Source organism: Falco rusticolus, chromosome 18, assembly GCF_015220075.1.
Source record: "Falco rusticolus isolate bFalRus1 chromosome 18, bFalRus1.pri, whole genome shotgun sequence".
In the NCBI taxonomy this organism is placed as follows: domain Eukaryota; kingdom Metazoa; phylum Chordata; class Aves; order Falconiformes; family Falconidae; genus Falco; species Falco rusticolus.
This window is the reverse complement of record NC_051204.1, coordinates 4,013,854-4,026,954: the sequence shown is the minus strand read 5'-3', so window position 1 is coordinate 4,026,954 and position 13,101 is coordinate 4,013,854. Positions and strand designations below refer to the sequence as shown.

The 13,101-nt window shown below is 42.3% G+C and overlaps 1 protein-coding gene across 10 annotated transcripts in view; it reads right to left on the bottom strand.

Moving 5' to 3' along the window:
* Positions 1-12,252, bottom strand: part of IKZF3 (IKAROS family zinc finger 3) — a 40,342-nt gene extending 28,090 nt beyond the window's left edge. For 8 of the 10 annotated variants that reach the window (XR_005107956.1, XM_037411032.1, XM_037411034.1 and 5 more), the window contains exons 1-4: positions 12,155-12,251; positions 9,748-9,901; positions 6,689-6,742; positions 5,343-5,453 (exon numbers count right to left, since the gene is read on the bottom strand). Coding sequence is in view for 9 of the 10 variants with exons in the window: in XM_037411032.1 (XP_037266929.1) it covers positions 5,343-5,453; positions 6,689-6,742; positions 9,748-9,799 (217 nt within the window). In the remaining variant the exon portion in view is untranslated. Of the gene's footprint in view, positions 1-5,342; positions 5,454-6,688; positions 6,743-9,747; positions 9,902-12,154 lie in introns of all 10 variants that reach the window. The other 2 variants (XM_037411030.1, XM_037411029.1) reach the window with 2 other exon arrangements.
* Between the last annotated feature and the right edge of the window lie 849 nt (positions 12,253-13,101).

Sequence of the window (13,101 nt, the reverse complement as noted above, 5' to 3'; positions counted from 1 at the left end):
AAGTAAAACCTGGCATCTAGCACAGGATGCAAACTTTGCATCATCCAACTAAAAGTCAGCCAACAACAAGACACCAGCCCACTGGAAACCAAGTTTCATCAGTTCCAATGCACATGGAACTATTTGCTGCGTTTTAGCAAAGTTTTGACTCTTGTGCATTTATTTCTGCTTTCTGATACCTTTCCAGCAGCACAAACAGTAGCAAACCTGCCCCTTAAACTCACACATTTTGTGCCAAATGAACAGCCTCATTTGGGGGCAAAACATGAGTCATCTTAATTAACTGATTTCCTTTCCACCAACCCATACTTCTGAAAACAGATTATTTTCTACAATGACATGTGATTTGAGTTCCTAGGCCGTTTTCTTCATCTTCACCAATTTCCTGCTGGGGGAGGTGGGGAGGGAACACACCACAACTCATCTACCCTGAACTAGACCTTCCTTTGATGCCAAAGGAATAAGTATTCCTCTCACCTTTAATTTCAAGTAATTATTTTCTATTAACCCGATGCACACATTGTAGAATAAGTGAAGAAAAATGCTGTTTTAAAAGTTATGGAAAGAAGTCCATCATCTATTGGAATAATGCTGTGCATCCATCCTCCTTCCAGACATCTGATAGTCAGGATACCTCAAAAGCCAATTCTATTTTCTGCTAACTATAATGGGTTAATTAGAACAAGACATAGCTGCGCTTTTCTGATTATTTCAAGGCAATCAGAAGATCCCAGTTTCTGTACCAGCCCTGGGTGCTCTGGGCTACCCCACTGCGCAGGACAGTCCAAGCTGATGTCAATCATTTGCAGGCTGTGGTGACAATGACGGTGTTGATGTCACTGAACGTGCTTGGCAGCATTCCTGCTGCAGATAGTAGAACTAAAACAAACTCCAGAGGATCTTTTGTTGATAAGACTCAGACGAAACTAGGTTCAGTTCATGCACAGGCACCAAAGCGGGGACCTGACACAGTTAAGCAGCACAGACTCCTTGCCTAGTTTTAACACTCACAGAAATCCCCTGTTAAGTGAACTTCTGCAGCACAGCACTGCTGATGTTGTGAGATAACCCCTGAGTCCCATGAGCGGCAGGGCTCGATCTGGGCTTGGGAGATGTAATATTCTGATAAAAAACGGCACTTCCTTTTCAAGCAGATAAGTGCGTGTGCTAGCAGCACCACTGGAACCTCAGTACCCGCCAAAGCGAGGGTTTGTCATCCTCTCCTGTCTCACTCCAGCCTTTTAACCGCCCCCTTTCACACACCTAAGTGCAGCAGCAATTAGCATCCATAAACCACAAATGTGGCTTCTATTTCTTTTTATTTCGCAACCATGAAAGCTCGCTAACATTCATAACACCCAAAAAGTTGTCTGCCTCAAGAGAGGAGGGAATTAAGACATAATTAAACACTTGTGCTTGACTGTGACTCCCATAGGAGAGAACGTGGCTTTTTTTATTTCGGTTTTAAATTAAAGACGCTTCAGCTTTGGCCACCAAAGGTAACAGTGTTGGGGGTGCATAAAGAAACAAGGGAAATTAAGCGCTTCCTCCCTGTCTGTCTCATTGCTTGCCTCTTTTCAGACTAGATACAGGAAGCGCCATGGGAACAGTGTATTTTTATGGTTGCATGCAAGCATACACCATGTGCACCACAGCATGCAGCTTCTATTCCCTTGAGGCCAAAAAAGGGTTTTTTCTTTCTTTTTTTCCCTTGTTTTCCATCAAGCTCTTAATTAACATATTACTATAGCCTTCTGCCTAATTGTTTGCCCTATACTTAGCAATCATCACAGTTGAAGCCCTTTTCAAAGGGGTGTACAATAGGACAGGTTGAATTGTTTTAATTGAATGGCATCTCACCTTCATCAGTTACGACACAGACATAATGAACACCACATCAGCCAGCGTGTTTGCATGTGCTCAGCGGTGTACAAATACATACAAATACGGAACTGTTTGCTAAAAAAGTGGATTTTCTTATAGCAGACAAGCACCAGTTATGATGACATTTCAGCCCTATGCCTTACTTGATCTAGTGCCTTTAATGAAATTTCCATAGCCTTTTGACAGGTTCACAGTATCACTTTCTGCAGATCTGGCATAAAAGGCTCCACCAAACTAGACAACATCTAGATTTGACCAGGCTCCAACTTCTGTCCGAAGTCTCAGAAAAAGTCCCCACCATGTATTTAGAGTGTCACCCATCAATAACACAAGATTCACAAAAAAATGTGCAGTTCAAGAAACTGGAAGATTACTTACTATGAATGGTTGACACAACATGGAAAAAACAGACATAATAGTACTGAAGAAAAAGATGTTACAGACATATTAAGGCAGTGGAAAGCAGGCTATCAAATGCCTGATCTCTCTCTATGAGTCAGTGGCCTCATGTTCTTATGATGGCCTTCAGCAGATGGAACAAACCCTGCGGGCATGGATCATGCAGGAGATCAGGAGGAAAAAAAGGAGAGTTTTCTGTGTTGCAGAATGAATTGTGAAGAGTCTGAAGTGAAACTGCTTGCTCGCAAAAGGGATGGATCATGGACACTGTCATTAACATTTATGAGAACCACACAAATATTTCTCATTATTTCTCATCAAATTTCATACCTAATGACAGTATTAGCAATCACATTTGGAAAAGTGCCAAATAGAGCGCTTTACATATATATATATATATATATATAAACAGACAGACTTTTCAGGCAGGCAGGACATAAGCCATTTCCCAAGAGCCATCACCAATACTGACAGTATTTCTATTCTGTGATTCTGGAGAGTATTATATATTAATTTTTACCAAGGTTAGTGATCCCCGAAAAATAATACTGCCACCAGGGCAGCACTGTCAGAATGTGGTTTCACTAGTGTAGAAGTAAGACATAGTTATTGACCCACAAGGACTGCGCAGTGACTAACGTAACTGCTACTGTTATATAGTAGGCACAACACGAAAGCTGAGATTATTTGTGAATTTTAGTATCCAACAGCAACTGAACTGGTGCTAGGAAGAAATTTAAATGCATCTGCTGATACTCGCACAGTCTAGAGTACTAGCACAGCATGCTTAAATATTTAAGATTTATTGTGCTTCCGGTATCAGAATGACTGTAGAGAACTGTATGTGAAGCAATGAAGTAAACACAATATATATTTTATTTTGTGCCATTTTACACTGAGATACTGTAGTTACCTTTTTTATGCGTTTAAAACAGCTTTCTTCTAGCAATCGTTGCTTTGTTCCTATAGTGAGAATCAAAGAATAGAGCACGGTGGTACTGCATAGAGCACGGTGGTACTGCATAGGTTCGTACTCACTTTATAATTAATGAACACTCTAATGATAAGGGAGCCTATCAGGGTGAAATGATGTTTTGTTGATATTTATAGCATTATCTTTCAGATGTAAATTTTCAGTATTTGCATTCCAAAACAAATTGTGAAGAGACTTTAAGATATCAGCAGCCATATAAAAAAATGAATTATGTATAGGAGCAGTATCAAGGTAAATATTTTCCCACCAGCATCTAAGTTGTACCTGACTTAAACATATGAAAAAGAGCCTGAGAAATGGTACTGAAGCTGAAGGGCATATGACAATCAAGGAACGGAAAAAAGACTTGCTTGATGCCATGACACCAAGTGTGCAAGCAGGATAGACAGAGTGCTGGAATGGGAAGGTGGGGAAAAGCTAGAGCAATTCCTCTTGGATGGTCAGTACGGGGCAGGTTGTGAAAGAAACCCTGCCCTGGCTTCCTGTACCCGCAGCAGAGCTCACCGGCCCAAGCTAGATTCTACACCACAGACATCCAGACTAAGCTTCTCCCCACCGACTATAAACGGAGCCCTGTTAAGCAGCAGGTACTTTGGGGATGTGAGGCATTTCATCCTAGGTCAGACACCCAAATTGGGTCAGAAAATCTGCGTGCTCTCTCCCCACTGACCATCAAGAAAGGCCAGACACCAACACAGCTCTAGACATCAGTGCTGTAGATACCCAAGTAAGATTAATTTCCCCCTCCTCAAGGACTTTTCTGCTAGTGCAGCACTCCCTTGAGCGTTTTACGTTGTTCTGTATTTTGTTAATAAATAGAAAAAGTTTAATCTTTAATAATGCAAAAGTTTAACCTCTGAACATTTCATTTAGTCCAAAAAAATCACATTTATGTTACAGGGAACAACCAAGGCTACTCGGGCAACCAAAACAGAGACAAGCCTTTAGTGATTTACTTGATACATGTGATATGTAAACGCTACCTCAAAACTACTAACCAAAGCCACAGACATAATTCGTCTTGACACTGCTGTACTGCCATGGACATACAGCACTTGAAAGGCAACGTGAAACTGGTAAAACAATATATGCCTTTTCCCCAGGATATGTACACCACATCCTCTACCAGGCAGCATTTTTCACTGTTTGTGGTTGAGAACTGGCATAAATGAACAAGCTCAGCTCACTGCAGGAATGTTTATTATTGCTGTGATTTCAGTTGATGAGCTTCGACATCAAGGAGGACATTCAGAGTCTCTTGTTCTCTATCTATATCATATACACACATTCAAATCCTGAACTCTGAGGGCCTGTAAGACTGCCCAGACCAGGAGCTGTTTCTTTTATCTAGTAATTGAAGAGGACCTCCTAGTTTTTAAAGATACACAGAAATACGCATTTATGTAGAACCTCTTAAATAAAAAATAGTACATACTGGTTTAATAATTTATTCATACCTGTGTCTTCTTTCAGAGTTGTACAGGAAGGGTTCACTGTTCAAATTAAACAATAAACATGGTAAACTGACCAACTTTCTGTTCACCCACAGTTTAAAGTACGAGATTACTGCTGCAGTTTTAAATTTTACAGGGCTGACTTGTCCTATGAATTTGAGGTAGCTTGTCTTTTCTTTCAAAAATGACTTTTTTTTAAATAGCCAAGTTATTTTTCAGATATCAGAGTGGATTAGCAACATTAATAAACAGTGCAGTCCTAACACCCATATGTCACAGGCAAAATACTTTGAAGAATTTGTATGCTACGACACACATTAAAGGAGTTCACCATATGTACGTGTGTTTTTATCTTGCTATCCATATTTCATAGATCCTTTAAAAGTGACCTTCATAAAATGCACGTGAGGTTCCCTTATGGACAACAGTTGCTCTGCCTTTAGAGCATGTTGAAATGCTCTAAATTAATTGTATTGTTATTCCCTTTATAGACATGATGGAAAACCAGAGCTGTGATCCAGAATAAACTTTCTAATCACTCTCATAGCATAATCAGATTAATAAAAAGACAAAATGTAACTATTATTTTCAGAATTCAACCTCCACTTTACCTCCTGCTTCTTCATTAGACTGACTGTGTTCCTTCATATCTTCTGCAATATCCATATTTTCCATTTCCTGGGATTTGTTCAGATTACAGTCTGTCAAAACCTCCTGTCCTTCTGCAAAAAAAACAACCACCGCACCCAATAATTAACTATTGATGCTCCAAGAATATTTCCAGGTAATCACCTCAGAGTATCTGCAGACTCCCAGTATTGCTCACAATGCCCACAATGTCCTTCCTATAGATGTGTTAGTTGCAGTTTAGTGGATTTGCTTCCCAAAGTCATGTACAAACGCTCACACAGAATATACACCTTTAAGTCTTAAGCTTTGGCTCAGATTTAACTAACCTGGAGGTTGTTCTAAATGACAACAAAACAGGAAAAAAATCCAGTATGTGTAACTCTATATATCATAGGTCTTCTGAGAACTGCTGCTAGGAGGTAAGCAAGCAAGCAGGTTCAGAGCATGGAAGAGAAATCACAGCTCTACTTTGTTCATTTGGGCAAAATATTAATCATTCTGGCCCCAGGCCAGGAAACTGCTCAAGCACATTTAATCGGAAGCCTCTTTGAACCCAGTTGCACTTCTCTGCTTATTTCATCAACACTACCAGAAAGTTTTCTGCTGATCATTGTGACAGGAGTATGTCCCAGAAATCCAAGCCTCACGTCTCTGAACTAAAGCCAAATTTTTAACTATAGAGAGATTTATTTGGGTGAATTTTTTCAATTAAAGCCTCTTTCACAAAATCCATAATATAGGCTTACGCAATATTATGCATATTTCTGTAAACTTTAGATCACTATTTTGTTTAAAAAACTGACAGTGTTTTCTTTCAACAATCCTATGACTTTTTTAGAGTTCACAGCAACATTGTGAAACTGTTGTTAAAGTTGTTTAACTTATTAACAGTTGGATAGTGAAAAACCCAGTCCTTCTCAGGCTAAATGCTACATTGGATCTGAAAAAAAGTTTTGTATTTTGATTAAAACATTTATCCAGCTCACACAAGAGGTTTGTTTTCATATTTTCAGAAAAGCAGTCAACCAAAAGAATCACGTTATTCTTGCTTCCCTAATCAGAACTTCCAGCTTTCTCCTGAAAACACTTCCTTTCCTGCTATGGTCTTTTTTCCCTTTAATATCATCTTCCAATACTATACGGAACTTCCACAGTTTTATTTCAATTCTAGAATTTATTTTTCGCCTTTAATGCTCATCTTTGTATCTGTGACCATGCTATTCAGTGTCCTGGGAATCTAAATGAGCTGAAATTCATGTGGTTTTCTCCATTTAAATTTAAAATTTTCAAGAGAGAGTGAAAGAACATAACCTGAACAGCACAGTACCTGCAGCCACGGGCTTTTCCTGAGAATTACTTAGGTCCATACCTGCCTGTGAATCTGCAAAAGACAGAAAAGTAGTCTGAGTTGCTTATTTATATATATTTATATAAATAATAATGCTTATTTATAGTTATTTAGAACTGTTCATGCCACAGTTGTTATAATCTTATAAATGTCCTTTTTCTTGACTGAAAGCAAAATTGCAAAAACAGAATTTTCAAAGAAATAAATACCAAACAATTGTTACATTTCATTGCACAACTTCATTATGTCTTGAGCGCTGGCACGTGCTCAGAAAAGGGATTAAGTATTATTTTCTAGCTTTAAAAATTATAGAACAGAATAACTTACACTTTCGATTTAACATCTCATTTTGCACCCTGTGAGCACAGCGTAGCAGTAGTAACTATGTGAAGGGAATGTCTGTAAAGTACAAGACATTTTTACATTCCTTTTCCAAAAACCAAGGGAAAACCCTATTGTCTTCACAAGATCTACTTGGTTTTCATGGGAATGCAAGTCTAATTCCCATTTAGCAATTCTGATAGGGATCAATGTCAGGAATTTCTAAAAACTTTTAGAGGACTACGTATGTGGCCTGGTTTCCAAAAACGCTGAGCACTCAGCAGACAGCATTAAAGAAAATATAAGCCGCAGGTATTTACATCTCCCACTCCAATGCCCAAACTGAGGTGGGCACGTTTAAGTGGAGGCACAGATCTGTCCAGTTAAGTCTTACTCAATGCCTTGCTGTCTTGAGATTTCATTGATATGAGGGTTGATTTTCTTAACAGTTCCACAGCTACCTGCTTCCTTCCTCCTTCCTTTCCTCTAGCTTTTTTCCTCTTTTTTGGGGGGTTGTTTTTTTTTTACACACCAAAAAAATTTTTATCATCTTTGAACACAAAAAATAGCAGCTCCCAAACTCACAAAACTCATTCCTGGCAGTTACATAACAGAAATACACATGCAGCAGCCATGAGGTGTTAACCGCTAGTGACATTTACCCCATAATTATCTGTCTTTACCACCACTGCATATGGAACATTTTTGTGGTCTCTGCAATGTCAAAATATAAAGCTCTGTTAACTCCACAGCGAAGAAGCCTAGTATCAGATAAGGCTATCCAAAAAAACCCTGCATGAATAGAGGATGGGCTGAGGCATCCTACAAAATAAAGGCAAACTCAAAGGAAAAAAAAAGCAATAATAGAGCTATCCAACAAAGGTTTTTTAAATGTTTGGTTCTGTTGTTTCCTAAACGAAAGCGTTCAGCTGCCATTTCTCAATAATGGGTCTAAGAGTTACATTATGCATGTAGTTCCCATTACTCTTAACTAGCTGTTACTAAAGAGCAGCAAGAAAAAAACACCAGCAGTTGCCTGAGCTCTTCAGGGTGTAACTCCTGACTGGAGACAAGCTGTTAAGCTATGAGCACTTATGAATTGTATCCTAAAATTAAACCAGAGCTCCCATCCTTTCAGGAAAATTTAGCATGAATGCAAGCTTTTCATTAAGTGTCTTTCATTAGAGCTAAGAATGTTGCCTGGTGCCATAAAGATAGTCACGGAATTAAATGACAAAAAGTTCAAATATTTACTAAATCTGCAGGTTTTTTAAAAAAATAAGATCAAGGAATTCCATAGTTACAGCTCTTAATTTGTCTTTGTTTCGTTTTATCATACCAGGAAAAGTGAGCTACAAAGAAGCAAATGGACACTTTATACCACGAATAATGATGGGGAAACATCAATAAATGCAGGGTAGGCAAACAAAATTCTCTCTAGTATTGATTTTACATTGCAATACTATAGATACTTAAATCACACAAACCCTTGTAATTGTGCGAATAATTAGGGTTTGAGCAAGACAATAAAATCCCCACTATTCTGTAATACTTGAATTAGATTTTAATTGCATTCAGAAATCCTGTGCAGTTGCCCCATTTGGGGGATAAAGCACTGAACTGGTCAAAGCCCCAGGATCAAATGAAGAGGGTGCTTGCTGGGTGAGGGGGGAGGTGTGGCTGGGAAACTGCAGCAATTCTGCCTTCCCCTGGGTTGCCAGGTGGTCATGAAACAAAGAATTAGAGCCCCTATTCGGCTGCTTCAAATCAGATAGTCCTGCATATAACCCTGGATAACTATATTGGTTTAGCAATTGTTGCATTCCCCAGGACAACTCCCAAGCGCAGTCACTCCACTAAGGATGCGCACATTGCTATGGCTCGTTGGGTAAATGGCACCAGCACAAGTTTCTGTGCGTAGGGCTCGATGCAGCACCCCTCAGTCAGCAGTTTGCTCAGAGCCCCTCTGAGCTGCAGCTACAGGGTGACCTGCTAGAGAACGAACAGTCTGCCAGAACCGTGCAGCAGCCTGGCAGCACCTCCTCAGCCAGTCCTCTGACGCTCATCGAACGTCGAGATGGTCTCTGCGTAGTTATTTACATTTTGTTGAGCGTAACAGGCTCCTGTCCACGATGGGCTGCTGGGCAATATAATCATAGAGTCATAGAATCGTTTAGGTTGGAAAAGACCTTTAAGACCACCAAGTCCAACCGTTAACATAGCACTGCCAAGTCCACCACTAAACTGTGTCCCCAAGCACCATGTCTACACATCTTTTAAATACCTCCCATGCTGGTGACTTCACCGCTTCCCTGGACAGCCTGTTCCAGTGCCTGACAACTCCTCCAGTGAAGTGATTTTTCCTATTATCCAATCTAAACCTCCTTCTGAAGAGGTAAGAACAATGATATACCATATGTTTCCTTTTTCTGTTGAGAAATACTCCCATCTTTGTATCACTTTGAAGCCTCCAACATCCACTCATCAGTACCTGGTTTCTTATGATATTAGTCTCAAGCAGCTTCTTTACAGGCTTAGTGGTCTCTTAATATTTAACTTCAGGTCACTTGCCTGAGTATTTTAAGCCACATCCTTCCCTGTGTCATGTAAGCGCGATAGAAGGAGAAGGTCTAGGAAGCTTCCATCCCTGATTCTGTACAAATAAGACCGTATTTCTACCAAACGTTCAGAAAAGCACAATGCAGGAAATCACTTACAGAACACGTTAGTCTTCCCAAGCTTCAAAGAGATCCACTGCCTAGGGTGCATGGAAAGAAGACGGTTGTCTTGCGTGTGTTGCAGCTGACGCACGATGTTCTTTTACAAAGCAGAAGTAAAATTCATGTGCTTCTGAAACCAATCCTTAGCCATCTTGCGTTCCACGCCAATAGCCAAAGTGAGCAAAAATATTCAAATAGCTTGCTAAAAAAGTGCTATGGCATTTTAATACATAACTGTATTAATACTTTATCCTGGTATTTGACTAGTTAATAGAAGCAACAAAACAGCCTACCTGTATTTTAACCCCCCTAAAGTGGATTTTTTTTCAAATAAATGATAACACTAATACCCTTCTGTCACCAATACAGCTATAGGCAACAGAATGGGAGGTACATCTTGAATGATTATAATCTTACCTGTTTGCCTCCAAAGTGAAAACTAGAACATTGCCTTTTTACTGCCAGCTGCAGTTTTCAACCCAACAGCATTGCAAAGGGGACATCTCTTTCAATCACACAGGTTCTTAGTCCTTCTATCACAACATATGGAGCAAACACAGCTTGTTTCCCTGTCTTTGCACCGTCTTGAGAGATACAAGCAAGCCAAAAAACCCCACACACCAGTCTTGGCCCCTGCCCTACAGTTAGACCTCCACAGCCTTAACCCTCAATGCTCAGAGCGGGGCCGGTGCCTGTGCTACGAACAGCAGTCAACCTCTTTCACCCCAACATGTTTTTTGCCTTCAACTCACTTAAAGAGAGAAAGCCTATCTAATTTCCTCGCTGAAAGGCCTTCTTCAGCAGTTACAGTCTCAATGGCTTTCTGAAGAAGGTTCCTGGACCAAAGAAACTCTTTGCAGGCTCTCTAATACTTTGCTGCTCTTAAGCACCATGTAACGCTCAAAGCGACACAGGCATTTTAAGTGCACATGTCATTTTGGGAAGAAATCCTGACCAGCAGTGTGTAACTAGGATGTTGTTTTTCTCATATTGTAGCATATGACCTCGTAAAACCAGCAGAATGTCTTCCAGTAGTCACGATGTTCATCCCAACACAGCAAATGGAAATGATGGACGACATGAGGTCAGTTCTTGTGATTGTTGCAAACATAAACCAGCATGAAGAGATGCAATCACATAGACTGCAGATTTTGGCTTCCTAGACCCAGGTCTCAAACACCTACTCCTGCCAATGCCTGTCTCCCGGTCAGTGACCGTACGGAGTGACCTCACACTGAGCACAGAACATGCAGGACAGAAGTGTTACCCCTCTGTCCTCAATGGCAAATTTCCCATTGACTCAAATGACACTGAGATTTTCCCAAGCCCCATGGAAAAAGAGATGCTTGGCTGTCACTGTATCCTGAGATAACACAGTATAACACTTTTACGTTAACTTCATCCCAAACACAACCAGCTCAGCACATTAACTGATCCTTGCAATCCCCACACACAGAACAACAACCTGAAGGATTATTTGCAATGTTAAATGTACAAGAAATAGGAATACAAAAAAGAGGCTTCTTAAATAATCTTGGCTGTAATGGCAGGAACATACTCATTTTCCAATCACTGACGTACCTACAGAGCTTTCTTCTCCTACAAAAAACATATAGTAGACCCGACTTGATCAAAAAAATGAGGCTGCATTTTTAAGTGCTGAACTGCCACCAGATCCATTCTTTCAAAACATTAGATACGCCTCTCAAGCTGTGATAGTCCCAATTCAGTCAGATTCTAGGAGAGTAATTATTTTAATACAAACTTTTTAAAAGCCTTTAATAAAGGCAAATACATTTTTAAATAGGCAACTGCATCTAACTTAAAATAACCAAGAACCTCGAGTCATTGAGACGCAGCAGACTAAACTCAAGCCCTTACTAAGGTGAGCTGAAATAAGAACATCAATCTCTGAAATAATCAATCAGGTGATGCTTTGCAGTGCTTCTTTGCCAGGCTTGTTAAAACACTGGTAATTTTGCTTTTCTTCAGAAGTGAATTACACCAGAGCCCAAGATTAACTCACAACTTGCTTTTGCTGGCTCTGAAAGTTACACGCACGTTTTACGAGCGAAAAGAAACCAGCATGCCCTTTAATTCGTTAAAAACCTAGAATACGAACAGTACATAAAGCAGGCTCTAAAACCCGATTCTATCATACATGTTGTGATTCTGAAATTAAACAGAGGGGTGAAAAAAGCCCCGTTCGTTTCCTGTTTAATTGCAGCACGAGATTAGATTTCTCCTCCAGAGGCTGCAATCTGTTTGCAGACAGCGCTGAAGAAACCGCTTGGAAGCCCGCGGGAGGTGGAGCAGGCTGCGGGCCCCCGAGCGGGGTCGGCGGGGAGGAACGGGGGGCGGCAGCGCCTTCCCGGCCCGGGGAAAGAGCGGGGTCATTTCTCACCTTCCATGCTCCGGCCGCGGCTCCCAGCTCCACCTGCCCGCCCGGGCTCGGGGACTGTCAGCGGAGCGCAACGGCCTCGCCTCCCGCCCGCCGCGGGCACCGCCACATCCGGCCCGTCGCGGCGCTGGGCGGGCGGAGAGCGGCGCCGGGCGGCGGCCAGCGGAGCCGCCCCGGTCCCGGCCGCGGCCCGGTGACTGCCCGGCTCCGGAGCTCGCTGCCGGCGCTGAGCGGGGGCTGCTCGGCGGGGACAGCAGCGGGGCGCGGGGGCTGAGGGCAACGCGTGGTTTCACAACCCGCACAGCATGGCCGGGGGGGGGCGGGCAGCGCTGAGCATCACCGGGGCCGGCCCCCTGCCAGAGCGGGCTCTCCGGGCAGGCAGCGCTGTCACGGCCCGGGCGGCTGCATGTCTCCAGGGGAGACCCCACCGCCTCGCTGGGCAGCCTGTCCCAGCACCTCGTGTATCAGTTTTCCCCTCGTATTCAGAAGGAACTTTTATGTCATAGTTTGTGCCCTTGTCGCTTGGCCGGTCACAGGGCACCGCTCAAAAGAGCCTGGCCCCATCCTCCCAACACTCGACACTCGCCCTTTAAGGTATTCATATGCATCGCTAAGATCCCCTCTTCACCTGCTCTTCTCCAGGCTAAACTGGTCCAGCTCTCCCAGCCTGTCCTAAGGGAGATGCTCCAGTGCCCCAACCATCCTGGTAGCCCTGGACCCTCTCCAGTACTTCCCTGTCTCTTGAACTGGCGAGCCCAGCACTGGACACAACGCTCCAGATACGTCCCCACCAGGGCTGAGAAGAGTGGGAGGACAACCTCCCTTGCCCTGCTGGCCACACTCCTGATGCCCCCTAGGATCCCCTTGGCCACTAGGGCACACTGCTGGCCCTCGGGCAACTTGCTGTCCACCACAACTCTCAGGTCCTTCCCCACAGAGCTGCTCTCCAG